General features: G+C 47.1%; 1 protein-coding gene across 1 annotated transcript in view; it reads left to right on the plus strand.

Moving 5' to 3' along the window:
* KHDRBS3 (KH RNA binding domain containing, signal transduction associated 3) overlaps positions 1-16,954 on the plus strand; it is a 443,659-nt gene that overhangs the window by 134,194 nt on the left and 292,511 nt on the right. Inside the window, exon 4 of the mRNA XM_030219492.1 lies at positions 5,977-6,123. Coding sequence (XP_030075352.1) covers positions 5,977-6,123 — 147 coding nt within the window. The remainder of the gene's footprint in view (positions 1-5,976; positions 6,124-16,954) is intronic.

Genomic DNA, 16,954 nt, shown 5'->3' on the forward strand with positions numbered 1-16,954 from the left:
ACTCTCATTCAAAAAAAATATACTGCAAAGTCACTTCAATCAATATAGTTAGCATATGAACTTGAAATGAAGCACAGTCTTTAGCATCTCAAAACCAAAAAAAATCCATAAATGAAAATGTCACTTATCTGGCATATTAATCCTCCTTTGGTGAGGACAATGATGACATTCCAAATTGTGAGAGAGTCCACATCCTGCTTAAAATTAAACCCTCATAAATAGTTGCCACCAGTCACCATTAAAAGAAACACTGGAAAGGATAACTTCTCTTAGGATAAACGGCATTTAACACAGATCCGGTTTTGCTTTACTCTTCTTCAGGAAGAAAGGAATCTATTAAACACATCAAAGGTGCACTGGAATGGACTGTACACTTATATTTTCCAACAAAAGTTATCCAAAAAGAAAAAATGACATAATCAAAATAAAGTCAAAACACTAAATTAAATAACTTGTCTGTGGTCACTTTGTGGGAGAAGAACTCTAACACATATCATTCAGGATAACTAACTAACCCGCCCTCAGTTCAATATGCTGGAATTTAAAAACAACCAAGTACTGGTGTGCGCATTGGTTCCTTCATCAGCAGGAAGTTATCGAATGATCCATTCCACCTCTTTGTTTAAACCTTGTAGAATTATAGTGTTCCACAAATAAATGAACTGTTGTTCCTTAAGTAACAGTCTTCTAGATATATCTTCATCATGTGGCGCTTGAATATGCAGCAAAACCACAAACCAAAGATCACTCATATTGGTCCCAATGTAAATTTAAGAGTGCTTCCTGTTTATGGGTGTGCAGACCACTTAAATGCTCAGCTATATGGAGTTTTATACTCCTTCGTGTTTGTCCAATTTGATATAGTTCATATGGACATTTGATCAGATAAACCACCCAAGTGCTGTTGCAGTTGGTATGCTGTCTATAATGAAATAACTTTGCACTATGGTATTGAAATCACAGCAGTTTACCATACATATTCACAATAGATACAACGACCACATTTAAAGTGACCCGGATTCAAATCCAATGAGAAAGGAGTGCTAAGCAACATTTCACCTAGATTAAAGTGATGTAATAAAGCAATTTTAGAATATTTTGCAAAGAATGTACACCAAGAACTGACAAGTTCATGTGAATGGATTTTGAAATGACTGCAATATATTGTGAATAGGGAAGTACACAGAGCACTTCTTTCTTTTCAGGTTGACGAGAGACGACCATTCCCTATGGATGTATTTAGCTCGCCTATAGGGCTGCTGTACAGTCTTATGTGGATACCTACGTTCCATAAATCCATAAGATAGTACATCAGCTTGATGTCGAAAGTCTTGTAGAATATAAGCTCCAAATACGCAAAAGCTGGCCAACTGAGATATTATTTCTAAGATGCCGGGGATGATAACTAGTGTAATGTAACAATGTGTTGTGATCAGATTCCATATGGCATACTGTAGTAGAAAATACATTCAATTCAGATACAGAATCTTAATATCCAAAAATGTTATGTGATCCCGAGATATATGAGAATCAAATGAAATGTTGGCATCCACTCCATTTAAATATGTAATGAATGATATCAGTTGTTCATGCGTTGCTGCCATACTACTAGAACATTGTGAATGTACCATCTCCATAATAGTATTGATGAATATTCATGATAAGTATATGCAAACTTTTATTCAAATTGGGACATATGTAAACATGCTATGGATGGAGCTACTGTTGCTTCCATAGCTATACCCTTCACCTGTAAATGAAATCTTTGTTCAAATATGAAATAGTTTTGAGTAACTACCAGCTCAATCATCCGTGTCAAAAACATTAACTTGTCCTCAGATAAGGACGCTTGAGGTAAGTAATGATGAGACAACTTAATCGCCTGGTCCTGTGGCACACGTGTGTATAAGGGTTTTATATCCAAAGTAGCCAACAATAAGGGATCATTGTTTTCAAATCGAATTTGAGATAAAATATCCCAGAAATGTTGTGAATCCCTTACATCTGAAGGGGCCTGAGCGAGAAATGGTTTTAAATAAAAATCTGCATATAGAGACAAGGGTTCCAATATTGAACCTCGACCAGACATTATGTCACCCAAGGAACAAAGTAAATATGTGGAATTACAAGATACCGTTTGAATAATTGTGAAATTGCTTCATGACTACGATTGCTCCACTCTTATCTGTCCTTTTAATAACTAAAGAGGAATCATGCATAAGCCTATCCAGTGTGTTCCTCTGTGGATGGTGTTAAATTATTTTTCATATGTAAATTCTGTTGTTCCAATTTATTTAAACCCTTCAAAACCAATCGTTCAAATGCAGTGATGGATAGATCAGCCAACCTAGGAGGTATCCAAGTAGGTCTGAGTTTACTTTGTACGGGAAAAGATAATGGGTCAGATAGAACCTCATGATTCTGGAAAAAAACCTGTAACCGTAAAGCTGTAAAAAAAACGGTACAAACATTATATGGTATTAAATCTATCATAAGGTGCCATAGGCACAAAAGACATGCCCTTGGGTAACAACCAAATTTCCTCCTCGGACAAAGACCGGGAGAAAATATTAAAAACATTTATTACCAATCTGTCTCGCAATTTGGAATGTCATCATTGTCGTCACCGAAGGAGGATTAATATGCCAGATAAGTAGCTTGTTTTCATTTATGGATTTTTTTTGGCTGTGAGCTGCTAAAGACTGTGCTTCATTTCGAGTTCATATGCTAACTATATTGATTGAAATGACTTTTTGCAGTATATTTTTTGAATGAGAGTTGATTAACAACATTTCTCTTATTTCTGTAACATCATCTGGACAACTCCAACGGTGGAGTGACTGATTACCATTTGGTGGTCGGTTTGGATCATTGATATGCAATGATGGTTCTGTATCCAATTGTCACTTGCTACACATTATTGGTGGTTACACTGGTGAACTGAGCACTTTATATTATAAAATTGTTTATATATTTTTTCTATATATGTATAGGAGATTTTGATATGCTTAGGCGTATTTAGTTAAGCTGGTACTTTATTATTATCTTTATTAAAGAGAAATAGATCAGTAATAAATACAGAGAGACGTGCCTTTTCCTGTCTATCTACTGAGCATACTCAAGTCTTAGCATCAGAGGGTTTTTTTTTCTTCTTTAGGTTCAGTTTCAGGTTATTTTATTTGATATACTGCTAAGGAGAGTATCATCATCGCGGTATACTAACTATAATAATTGATAGGACAGCAATAAAAAAAGAGTCCAAAGGACATAAGATAAACAGGAAACAACAAACAAACATAGCAGGTAGTATTCCAAATTTGTCCAGTCTGTAGCTGAAAAACATGAGGGACTAAGGCCTGAGGGTCAAAATTAGATCTACATGTTTAGAAAAAAAATGTAGAAAAATGAAGGCAGATAAATACCGTATGGCCTATCCAGTATGTCCAGCCCATGCCATCTATTATCCCTTCCTCTCTCCTAGAGATTCTGTGTACCTGTGCCAAGCTTTCTTTAATTCAGTTACTGTTTTCATCTCTACCACCTCCACTGGGAGGCCATTTCAGGAATTCACCATCCTTACCAGGGAGAAGTATTTTCTTAGGTTATTTCTGAGTATGTCCCTATTCACCTTCATCCTATGCCCCCTCATTCTAGAGCTTCCTTTAAGTTGAAAGAGACTCGCTTCCTGTGCATTTATGCATGGAGGTATTTAAACACCTCTATCATGCATTCAGAGGGATATTTAGCAGTATCATTTGTGCCAACATGGATGAACAGCATTGGATAATAGTCATTAGGCTTGATGAGTCCTTGGCGAATTCTCTGTAACATCTCAAATTTAGTCACCTGGCAGGCAGCACACCTCCCAGGACATCTTGTTATGTCATGTTCATGTAATGTTGCCAACCACCACTAACTTTCACCACCTAGTGGTCACTGATCCAGCAAATTTGGGATTTTTGAGCTCCTCCACTTCTAGTCCTTCATACTGGTTCTTAAGTTTGAGGGGAGGTGAATTCATATCAATCCTGCAGGGTGCCATGATCTGTGTCCAGTTGTCCTGTTTTAGCACATCATCATCTGCTAGAGATCTATGATGCCTCATGAAGCTTTTCATTGATATGTTTCTCATGCTCATGAATGCTTCTCTACCTTGCTTCTTCTCTCAGTTTTTTCCACTTCGTTCTGGAGGGATTCGAGCAGCAGACGTCTCACACATGGAGCCAGCCCCTCTCCTTGGGTCACATTTTCTATTTGCACAGAGACAGAAGCTATAGCTGGGGCAATGACTCTGGTGACATGATTTTTCCCAGCCATTCTGCAGTGTAGAAGTTTTTGCACCTGTTGAAAGAAAACATAGTCCTAGCAAAGCCACTTATTTTCCTCAGCTGTTCTGTAAGTTAAAAGAAGCAGCGATTCTCTTTTGAATAATATCTAACCCTCAGAAGTGTAGGGACTTCAAAAGTGATTAATTTAATAACCTCTTCTTTTGAAATGGAGATAAAAAAAGAAATCTTAGAGTAAGCAAGCAAAGAAACTCCTTAAAGAGCTAAATAAACTAAGTGCAAGAAATAAAGCAATAGTTACCCCAGCAATATAAAATTAGAATTCAAACAGTTTTTCAACTGATATCTGTGCTCTGTACTAACGTTTTGCCAAGCTCTAAAATGCAACCTAAAATACTAAACTGAACTCTAAAACTATTTTTAATGAAACCCTTATTTGCTAGCTTCATGGATGTCCAGTGAAGAAACTGGCTGTGCTGAAGTTGTTTGAGAGGATACAATCAGTGCTATATTTATCCCTAGGGTGAGCTTGAACCAGTGACGACCTTACCATTAGGCCACCTGAGGCAGGCGGTACTCTTGTGAGGTGGCATCACCCCTCCCCCCCCCCAAAAAAAAAATCCCTCTCCAACCCTCTTCTCTGAAATTGCCTTTTTCTTTTCTTGTTTTTCCAAAGAAGGTGGTGGCAGCAACTCCCATAGGCTGTCCCGCTTCTGGTCCCGGGTACTTCTCTCTACTTTGGGCGGCCTCTGAGGAAACAGGAAATTACATCAGAGAGAAGGAGCTGGGACTGGTAGCAGGGCAGCCTATGGGAGTTGCTGCCACCGCCTTTTTTAAAAATGAGAAAAGAAAAAGGTAATTTCAGGGAAGGGGGTTGAGGAGGGATGGCCGGGGGGGGGGGGGGGGGGTGGCGGCGGAGGAGCCGGGGTGGCAGCTCATTTTCTGCCTCAGGCAGCAGATTGTCTTGGGCTGCCCCTGGCTTGAGCAGTGTTCAAATTAAAAAGAAGAGGTTTGGAGGGAGGTGTGCAAGTGAGAGTAGGGAGTGGTGAAAATAATTAGTAGTGATTTTTTCCTTTTTTTTTTTTTTTAAGTCTATAAATGTTCTGGCTGGTTGAAAGCTTGTTCTGATTGAAAGTTTGTTCTGAGCAAGTATACTGAGAGGAAGGCATGTCTGCAGGGAAGTGCACTTAATTATCAGATGACCTAGAGACAGCTACAGCTAAAATCTCTTTCATTGGCTGATAAAGCAGTTGGTACAAAAAGGAAGGTTAGCTGAAAAGTGTTGAAAAGAGTTGGTGAGTGACTTTTTTTTGTCATGATAATTTTTAATGAATTTGTCGTTTGTTAAGAATAGAGTATTTTTAAAAAACATGTATATAATGGATACTTCAGAAGCATGTGCACAGTGGCATTTTGTTCTGGAATTTCAGCTGTTTTGCGATAGATGCCATTGATCAAAACTGCCATAGTGCATAATAATCCATGTCTTTATCCCTAGGGAGAGAGTGCTTGAAAATACCTGATAAACCACACCCTATCTATTTGAAGATAATCTGGTTCCTTGTTTAGTATTGTTTCTGTAAATAATGTGCAGCAGTTTACACCTTTCCTAAGGTTTAAATGTAATAGAGTAACTTTTACTGATTTTGTCATCCTGAAAATTGCTTTTCGGTTTTTGTATTTTTCCAAGGAAGAAGAGTTGAGAAAAAGTGGAGAAGCAAAGTACTTCCATTTACATGATGACCTACATGTTCTTATTGAAGTATTTGCCCCTCCAGCAGAGGCATATGCCAGAATGGGACACGCATTGGAAGAAATAAAGAAATTTCTTATTCCAGTTAGTATTATGACAAGTTTTTTATATTTGTGTTCTTCCAATAATTGCCATAGATTTTTTTAAATAAGAATGCTAAAACCAAAATGAAAAGTCATATAAGAACTTTTAAGCTAGTAAATACTTTTACTTAAGTGCTATAAAAATATACAACTAAATGTTAAATGTTCCATGAGCCTGGAATATTGACTAAAAACGAAACAAACCATAATAACATAGGGAGTAATATTCAGCAGAATAGTGTACACAAAGATATCCACATAAGTAAATATCTTTATGCATATGGTTAGCCACAGTATGATCTATGGTATGGCTGCATTAAGTACCGTGCAGTTCTGGTTGTCCCATCCAAGCAACAATAGAAATAGAAAAAGATACAGAGAAGGCCAGTCCAAATGATAAGAGGGATGGGCAGCACCCATATGAAGAAAGACAACAGGTTATGGCTCTTTAGCTTGGGGAATAGAGAACCAAGAGGAATTATGGTGGAAATCCATAAAATCATGAGTTGGGTGGAATGGGTAAATAGGGAAAGACTGTTTGCCCTTTCATAGAGTACTAAGATGAAGGGACCAATAGGTATCAATCACATTTAAAATAAATTGAAGTATTTTTCACTTAGCATACAATTAAGCTGTGAAATTTGCTGTTAAACGATGTGGTCAAGACAGTTAACACAGCTGGGTTTAAAAAGGTTTTAGACAAGTTCTGGAGGAAAAGTTTCATCCTTCATTAGCCATATAGCCTTGTGAATACCACCACTTATTTCTAAATATGAACAATAAAGAATAGGTCTACGTTTTGGGATCTACCTGCATACTTATGATCCTCATTGACTACTGTCAGAGACAGGATGCTGGGCTTGATGAGCCTATGGTCTGACCCAGTGTGGCATATAAGATCATGAGATATTCAGACTCAAATAATCATCCTTGCAACCTAAGATTCACCAAAAGAGGAGAAAAGAAACTCAGAAAGCAATACTTTTGGAGCCATTAGTGCTTACAGATTGTTGTTCCTTGACATCAAGCAGATGAATCCATTACGAGTGGGTTGTGTCCATCAACCAGCAGGGGGAGATAGAAAGCACTGAAAAACCATAGTGCCTCATGGCCGGCTAGCTCCATCTGCCTCTTAAGTACAGTGGTGGAAATAAGTATTTGATCCCTTGCTGATTTTGTAAGTTTGCCCACTGACAAAGACATGAGCAGCCCATAATTGAAGGGTAGGTTATTGGTAACAGTGAGAGATAGCACATCACAAATTAAATCCGGAAAATCACATTGTGGAAAGTATATGAATTTATTTGCATTCTGCAGAGGGAAATAAGTATTTAATCCCTCTGGCAAACAAGACCTAATACTTGGTGGCAAAACCCTTGTTGGCAAGCACAGCGGTCAGACGTCTTCTGTAGTTGATGATGAGGTTTGCACACATGTCAGGAGGAATTTTGGTCCACTCCTCTTTGCAGATCATCTCTAAATCATTAAGAGTTCTGGGCTGTCGCTTGGCAACTCACAGCTTCAGCTCCCTCCATAAGTTTTCAATGGGATTAAGGTCTGGTGACTGGCTAGGCCACTCCATGACCCTAATGTGCTTCTTCCTGAGCCACTCCTTTGTTGCCTTGGCTGTATGTTTTGGGTCATTGTCGTGCTGGAAGACCCAGCCACGACCCATTTTAAGGCCCTGGCGGAGGGAAGGAGGTTGTCACTCAGAATTGTACGGTACATGGCCCCATCCATTCTCCCATTGATGCGGTGAAGTAGTCCTGTGCCCTTAGCAGAGAAACACCCCCAAAACATAACATTTCCACCTCCATGCTTGACAGTGGGGACGGTGTTCTTTGGGTCATAGGCAGCATTTCTCTTCCTCCAAACACGGCGAGTTGAGTTCATGCCAAAGAGCTCAATTTTTGTCTCATCTGACCACAGCACCTTCTCCCAATCACTCTCGGCATCATCCAGGTGTTCACTGGCAAACTTCAGACGGGCCGTCACATGTGCCTTCCGGAGCAGGGGGACCTTGCGGGCACTGCAGGATTGCAATCCGTTATGTCGTAATGTGTTACCAATGGTTTTCGTGGTGACAGTGGTCCCAGCTGCCTTGAGATCATTGACAAGTTCCCCCCTTGTAGTTGTAGGCTGATTTCTAACCTTCCTCATGATCAAGGATACCCCACGAGGTGAGATTTTGCGTGGAGCCCCAGATCTTTGTCGATTGACAGTCATTTTGTACTTCTTCCATTTTCTTACTATGGCACCAACAGTTGTCTCCTTCTCGCCCAGCGTCTTACTGATGGTTTTGTATCCCATTCCAGCCTTGTGCAGGTGTATGATCTTGTCCCTGACATCCTTAGACAGCTCCTTGCTCTTGGCCATTTTGTAGAGGTTAGAGTCTGACTGATTCACTGAGTCTGTGGACAGGTGTCTTTCATACAGGTGACCATTGCCGACAGCTGTCTGTCATGCAGGTAACGAGTTGATTTGGAGCATCTACCTGGTCTGTAGGGGCCAGATCTCTTACTGGTTGGTGGGGGATCAAATACTTATTTCCCTCTGCAGAATGCAAATAAATTCATATACTTTCCACAATGTGATTTTCCGGTTTTAATTTGTGATGTGCTATCTCTCACTGTTACCAATAACCTACCCTTCAATTATGGGCTGCTCATGTCTTTGTCAGTGGGCAAACTTACAAAATCAGCAAGGGATCAAATACTTATTTCCACCACTGTATTCTCTATCTCCCCAGCAGGGTGGACGCAGATTGTTCAAGCTCCTTCAGAAATCTGCCTGGGGTGGCTTCTGTGCTGTTGCCAGTTGTAGCAAGGGTGTTGTGGCTGATGGTGCCCACTTTAAAGGCAAATAGGTATGCCCTTTCCCTGCCTTACCCGGCTCTGATGTGGATGTAGACACATGGGCAAGCCCTGTCCCTGTCTTTGCCCACGCTGTGGATGCAGGCACATAGGTTCGCCCTTTCACTGCCTTTCCCAAGCTACTGATTCTCTTGCGCTGTTGCCTCTAACTTTCCTCACAGCGTCAAAAAAAAAAAAAAAAGTTGCTTCGCGCTGTAGCGCTGCGATCCAAGAAAAGAGGCTTTCCTTCAGTTTGTGCAGTGGATCGGAGCTCTGTCACTCGATCCGGAGAGGTAAGAGCATTTGAAGCTCCTCCGGGGAGGGCCCGCGTTCGGGGCGATTTTGGCGCGAATCCGCCATTTTGAATTTCCTGCCGTTTTCGGTGATGGCTGCGGAGGTTGTAAAGTGCTGTCCCCGTTGTGGCAAGTGCAGATCAGCAGCAGGGCTCTGTAAATCGTGCTCTTCTGACGTCAGAGCCGGCCCGAGCATGGTGAGCGAGGTTTCTTCCCGCTCTGTGGAGCTGGCAGCGGGCGCAATTTTGGAACAGCATGGCGCGACCCCCGCTGAGGCGGAGGGGTGTGAGCCTGGAGGGGAGCCTTGAATGGAGGCTAATATGAGAGCCATTTCCCCCGGACTGGAGCCGGGAGGCCAGGGTGAGCCATTTTCCCCTGAATTTGTTTTGCTGCTGCATAAAGCATGTATGTTAAAAAGAGCTCTTCCGCAGGGGTCTCAATTTGGCCTGGCTGCCTGTGTCCCCTCCAGTAGAGCCCGGCCTTGAATTACCATCAGGTGCGTTTTCCCCTGACTGATGGCCACAGGACAAGCGCATAAGGGTGGATTCCCCTTCAGAGAGTGGCACACCCACCGCGGCCCCCCCCAAAGGTCGGTATGTGTGAACTTTGAGGGGTCTGGCAGGCCCTCGTGGTCTGGAGAGCCAGAGGAAGGTGCAGGATTGCCACTGGATCTGGATGATCCTTCCGCAGGTGAGGATTTTCCACTGTGATGAGCTGCCAGCGCTTATTTCTAATGCATTGCAGGCCCTCTCTATCAAAGATCCTGCAAGTGCTGAGCTCTCCTCTGCTAATCGGAGGATGACAAGTACTAAGAAGCCTGCTCAAGCCTTTCCTTTGCATGACTCCATTCAAGAGCTTATTTCAGCTCAATGGGTTGACCCCGAGGGGCCTTTGAAATTTGCCAGGGCTATGGGGCAATTATATCCTCTAAGTGAGGAGCATTTGGCGTGCCTAGCTGTGCCTAAAGTGGATGCCCTAGTCACAGCTGTGACAAAGAGAACTACCCTCTTTGGAGGAGGAGGAGTTGCCCTGAAGGACATGCAGGACCGACGCCTTGAATCAGCTATAAAGCGGTCCTTTGAGATTTCAGGCCTATCCTTACGGGCGTCTGCATGCAGCTGTTACGCTGCCCGAGCCTGCCTTGCTTGGTTACAACAGGCAGTGGAACAGCCCGGAGATGGAGCGGGAGCCCCTTGCGGAGGTGGCACTGCAGATGGAGTCGGCCTTGTCTTTCCTGGCTGACGCCCTTTATGATCTGGTCAGAGCTTCGGCTAAACAGATGGCTTTTGCAGCTCGCCGCATGTTGTGGCTATGGCATTGGGCAGCTGACATGGCCTCTAAGCAAAGGTTGGTGAAGTTGCCCTTTCGAGGAGAACATTGTTAAAGGCCTGGGGGATGCTAAACCCCAGCGCTTATCCGAGGACAGGCCGCAGCCTTCCTCCAAGGGTCAGGCGGTTCCCTCCTCTTACAGACCTCGCTTCAGAGAAGCTCAAAGGTACCGCCCGGGGCGTTCTGCTGGGTTCACTTCTCGTGCCCGTTTTCAGCAGAGGAACTCCTTTCGCTTGGACTAACGTTCCGCAGCAGCAGGCTCAAGACCTGGAGTTCAAGGTCACATTGCAGGTCAGAGCAACGTGCAAGCTGATTATCTAAGCAGGAATCAAATCGACCCAACGAAGTGGGAACTTGCAGAGGAAGTTTTCCTGCAGATCTGTGCCAAATGCATATATATATATATATATATATATATATATATATATATGCATGTGTGCCCTTACGTGTGAACATGTGTGCACTTACGTGTGAACACTTAACGCGAGCTACAGAGCTGGTGTCAAGAATAGTGCTTAAGCGATGTACTGGTGCAGGTTTGTGTGAATATTCTAAGCATTTATGCCTGTAATTCTCCGAGGACAAGCAGGCTGCTTGTTCTCACTGATGGGTGACGTCCACGGCAGCCCCTCCAATCGGAAACTTCTCTAGCAAAGTCCTTTGCTAGTCCTCGCGCGGCCGTCTTCCCGCCCGAAACCGGCTCGAGCCGGCCAGTCTTCTTTTGTCCGCACTCGGTACGGTCGTGTTTCGCCGTGTCGAGCCCCGGAAAGTCGACCTCGCGCGTCCAAAGTTATTTTTGACGTGTTTTTTCTTCGGAAAAGTCTTTTAAAGTGTCGGGAAGTGCTCCGGTTTTCGTGTTACCCTTCCCGTACTTCCAGCTTTTTGCCCCGATAAGTTTTCTTTCGTCGTCGGGGTAGGCCTCTTTCGGCCTCGGTCGAGATTTTCTCCCTTTAAATCTTTTGGTGCTCTTTTTCCGTCATTTCGGACTTTGATTTCGCCGGCGTGATTTTTCCGCCCATGACATCGAAACCTTCCAGCGGCTTCAAGAAGTGCACCCAGTGCGCCCGGGTTATCTCGCTCACTGATCGACACTCGTCGTGTCTTCAGTGTCTGGGGGCCGAGCACCGCCCTCAGAACTGTAGTCTGTGTTCCCTGCTTCAAAGGCGGACTCAGGTAGCGAGATTAGCCCAGTGGAACGTGTTGTTCTCGGGCTCTTCGTCGGCATCGGCACCGGGATCTTCGAGTGCATCGACGTCGTCAGCGTCCAGACCATCTTCCTCGGCCGCCCCTGCATCGAGTGCATCGAGGCATCGGGCCTCTGCATCGGCGCCGAGACATCGGATAGCTGCATCGACGTCGGTGGTACCGGGACCTCGTCTGCTGATGTCGTCGGACGGTGGTGCATCGTCAGGAGTGCAGGTGAGGGCTGTCCATTCCCCTGCTGGTGGCGGTGAGCCTTCGGGTGGGTCTCCTCCTACCCTGAGGGCTCCTGCGGTACAGCCCCCCCGAGACCGACCTCCTTCGGCCTCGGCCCCGAGGAAGCGACGGCTGGATTCTACGTCCTCCTCGTCGGTGCCGGGGAGCTCCGGTGACATGCTTCGGAAGAAATCGAAGAAGCATCGACACCGGTCGCCTCCCCGCGTCGGCACCGAGAGCTCTGGGTCGCCGAGGGAGTCTGCACCCAGCAGGCATCGGCACTGAGAGGACCGCTCACCCTCTGTTCGGGAGGTGTCGATGCGCTCCACTCTGGACAGCCCGGAACAGCCTCCTCGCCCGGAACAGGTTCTGACGTCGACGCCTGCATCGACCTCTTTGCCTTTCTCTGCAGCCGCTCTGAACGAGAGCCTCCGGGCCGTTCTCCCAGAGATTCTGGGAGAGCTGTTGCGCCCTACCCCTCCGGTACCGGGGGTGCTTGCGCCTCCGGTACCGTCGAGCGTGGCGCCGGCTGGCCCATCGCCCGGGGTGAGGTCCCCGACGTCGGTACCGCGTGCGGTGCTGACTGCGGCCACCTCCCAGGAGGGCTCCCCGACTACGTCGGCGGAGGGAGCTTCGCCGATGCGGGCGAGGGAGTCTACCTCTCGACGCCCCCATCGTGGACGTGGCTCCACCGAGTCGAGCCGGGCGAGGTTGCAGACACAGGTTCGTGAACTTGTGTCTGACACCGAGGGTGAGGCCTCGTGGGAGGAAGAGGAAGACCCCAGATATTTCTCTGACGAGGAGTCTGAGGGTCTTCCTTCTGATCCCACTCCCTCTCCTGAAAGACAGCTTTCTCCTCCTGAGAGTCTGTCTTTCGCTTCCTTTGTCCGGAAGATGTCTACGGCCATCCCCTTCCCGGTGGTTGTGGAGGACGAGCCCAGGGCTGAAATGTTTGAGCTCCTGGACTATCCTTCTCCACCTAAGGAAGCGTCCACTGTTCCCTTGCACCATGTCCTCAAAAATACATTGCTTGCGAACTGGACAAAACCTCTAACTAATCCCCACATCCCCAAGAAGATCGAGTCCCAGTACCGGATCCATGGGGACCCAGATCTGATGCGCACCCAGTTGCCTCATGATTCTGGAGTTGTGGATCTGGCCCTAAAGAAGGCTAAGAGTTCTAGAGAGCATGCTTCGGCGCCCCCGGGCAAAGACTCTAGAACCTTAGACTCCTTTGGGAGGAAGGCCTACCATTCCTCTATGCTCGTGGCCAAAATCCAGTCTTACCAGCTCTACACGAGCATACACATGCGGAACAATGTGCGGCAGTTGGCGGGCTTGGTTGATGCTCTCCCCCCCGAGCAGGCCAAGCCTTTTCAGGAGGTGGTCAGGCAGCTGAAGGCGTGCAGAAAATTCCTGGCCAGAGGGGTGTATGACACCTTTGATGTTGCGTCCAGGGCTGCTGCTCAAGGTGTGGTGATGCGCAGGCTCTCATGGCTGCGTGCCGCCGACCTGGAGAATAGACTCCAGCAGCGGATTGCGGACTCGCCTTGCCGTGCGGACAACATTTTTGGAGAGAAAGTCGAGCAGGTGGTAGAGTCTCTCCACCAGCGGGACACCGCATTCGACAAGTTCTCCCGCCGGCAGCCTTCAGCATCTACCTCTACAGGTAGAAGATTTTTCGGGGGAAGGAAGACTGTTCCCTACTCTTCTGGTAAGCGTAGGTACAATCCTCCTTCTCGACAGCCTGCGGCCCAGGCTAAGCCCCAGCGCGCTCGCTCTCGTCAGCAGCGTGCGCCTCAGCCAGGCCCCTCGGCTCCCCAGCAAAAGCAAGGGGCGAGCTTTTGACTGGCTCCAGCAGAGCATAGCCGGCATCCAAGTGTCAGTGCCGAGCGACCTACCAGTCGGGGGGAGGTTGAAAGTTTTTCACCAAAGGTGGCCTCTCATAACCTCCGACCAGTGGGTTCTTCAAATAGTCCGGCAGGGATACACCCTCAATTTGGCCTCAAAACCTCCAAATTGCCCACCGGGAGCTCAGTCTTACAGCTTCCAGCACAAGCAGGTACTTGCAGAGGAACTCTCCGCTCTTCTCAGCGCCAATGCGGTCGAGCCCGTGCCATCCGGGCAAGAAGGGCTGGGATTCTATTCCAGGTACTTCCTTGTGGAAAAGAAAACAGGGGGGATGCGTCCCATCCTAGACCTAAGGGCCCTGAACAAATATCTCGTAAAAGAAAAGTTCAGGATGCTTTCCCTGGGCACCCTTCTCCCCATGATTCAGCAAAACGATTGGCTATGCTCTCAGGACTTGAAGGATGCCTACACACACATCCCGATACTGCCAGCTCACAGGCAGTATCTACGATTTCAGCTGGGCACACGTCACTTCCAGTACTGTGTGCTGCCCTTTGGGCTCGCCTCTGCGCCCAGGGTGTTCACAAAGTGCCTGGCTGTGGTAGCAGCGGCACTTCGCAGACTGGGGGTGCACGTGTTCCCATATCTCGACGATTGGCTGGTGAAGAACACATCCGAGGCAGGAGCCCTGCAGTCCATGCAGATGACTATTCGCCTCCTGGAGCTACTGGGGTTTGTGATAAATTATCCAAAGTCCCATCTTCTCCCAGTGCAGAAACTCGAATTCATAGGAGCTCTGCTGGATTCTCGGACGGCTCGCGCCTATCTCCCAGAGACTAGGGCCAGCAACTTGTTGTCCCTCGTCTCGCGGGTGCGAGCGTCCCAGCAGATCACAGCTCGGCAGATGTTGAGATTGCTGGGCCACATGGCCTCCACAGTTCATGTGACTCCCATGGCCCGTCTTCACATGAGATCTGCTCAATGGACCCTAGCCTCCCAGTGCTATCAGGCTGCTGGGGGTCTAGAAGACGTGATCCACCTGTCCACGAGTTTTCTCGAATCCCTGTATTGGTGGACAATCTGGTCCAATTTGACTCTGGGACGTCCTTTCCAAATTCCTCAGCCACAAAAAGTGCTGACAACGGATGCGTCTCTCCTGGGATGGGGAGCTCATGTCGATGGGCTTCACACCCAAGGAAGCTGGTCCCTCCAGGAACGCGGTCTACAGATCAATCTCCTGGAGTTGCGAGCGATCTGGAACGCTCTGAAGGCTTTCAGAGATTGGCTGTCCCATCAAATTATCCAAATTCAGACAGACAACCAGGTTGCCATGTACTATGTCACCAAGCAGGGGGGCACCGGATCTCGCCCCCTGTGTCAGGAAGCCGTCAGCATGTGGCTCTGGGCTCGCCGTCTCGGCATGGTGCTCCAAGCCACATATCTGGCAGGCGTAAACAACAGTCTGGCCGACAGACTGAGCCGGATTATGCAACCTCACGAGTGGTCGCTGAACTCCAGAGTGGTGCGCCAGATCTTCCAAGCGTGGGGCACCCCCTTGGTGGATCTCTTCGCATCTCGAGTGAACCACAAAGTCCCTCAGTTCTGTTCCAGGCTTCAGGCCCCCGGCAGACTGGCATCGGATGCCTTCCTCCTGGATTGGGGGGAGGGCCTGCTGTATGCTTATCCTCCCATTCCTCTGGTGGGGAAGACTTTGTTGAAACTCAAGCAAGACCGAGGCACCATGATTCTGATTGCTCCTTTTTGGCCGCGTCAGATCTGGTTCCCTCTTCTTCTGGAGTTATCCTCCGAAGAACCGTGGAGATTGGAGTGTTTTCCGACCCTCATCACGCAGGACGAAGGGGCTCTTCTGCATCCCAGCCTCCGGTCCCTGGCTCTCACGGCCTGGATGTTGAGAGCGTAGACTTTGCCTCTTTGGGTCTGTCAGAGGGTGCCTCCCGCGTCTTGCTTGCTTCCAGGAAAGATTCCACTAAGAGGAGTTACTTCTTTCTGTGGAGGAGGTTTGCCGTCTGGTGTGACAGCAAGGCCCTAGCTCCTCGCTCTTGTCCTACACAGACCCTGCTTGAATACCTTCTGCACTTGTCTGAGTCTGGTCTTAAGACCAACTCTGTAAGAGTTCACCTTAGCGCAATCAGTGCATACCATTACCATGTGGAAGGTAAGCCGATCTCAGGACAGCCTTTAGTTGTTCGCTTCATGAGAGGTTTGCTTTTGTCAAAGCCCCCTGTCAAGCCTCCTACAGTGTAAGGGGATCTCAATGTCGTTCTCACCCAGCTGATGAAACCTCCTTTTGAGCCACTGAATTCCTGCCATCTGAAGTACTTGACCTGGAAGGTCATTTTCTTGGTGGCAGTTACTTCAGCTCGTAGAGTCAGTGAGCTTCAGGCCTGGTAGCCCAGGCCCCTTACACCAAATTTCATCATAACAGAGTAGTCCTCCGCACTCACCCTAAGTTCTTGCCAAAGGTCGTGTCGGAGTTCCATCTGAACCAGTCAATTGTCTTGCCAACATTCTTTCCCCGTCCTCATTCCTGCCCTGCTGAACGTCAGCTGCACACATTGGACTGCAAGAGAGCATTGGCCTTCTATCTGGAGCGGACACAGCCCCACAGACAGTCCACCCAATTGCTTGTTTCTTTTGATCCCAATAGGAGGGGAGTGGCTGTAGGAAACGCACCATATCCAATTGGCTAGCAGATTGCATTTCCTTCACTTACGCCCAGGCGGGGCTGGCTCTTGAGGGTCATGTCACGGCTCATAATGTTAGAGCCATGGCTGCGTCGGTAGCCCACTTGAAGTCAGCCTCCATTGAAGAAATTTGCAAAGCTGCGACGTGGTCATCTGTCCACACATTCACATCTCATTACTGCCTGCAGCAGGATACCCGACGCGACAGTCGGTTCGGGCAGTCAGTTCTTCAGAACCTGTTTGGGCTTTAGGATCCAACTCCACCCCCCGAGGGCCCTGTTTGTTCTGTTCCAGGCTGCACTCTCAGTTAGTTGGTAAATTTTTTTAGGTCAATCTCAGTTATGTCCTCGCCGTTGCGAGGCCCTATTGACCATGGTTGTTGTTTT

This window comes from Microcaecilia unicolor, chromosome 1 (genome assembly GCF_901765095.1).
Source record: "Microcaecilia unicolor chromosome 1, aMicUni1.1, whole genome shotgun sequence".
Taxonomy (NCBI): domain Eukaryota; kingdom Metazoa; phylum Chordata; class Amphibia; order Gymnophiona; family Siphonopidae; genus Microcaecilia; species Microcaecilia unicolor.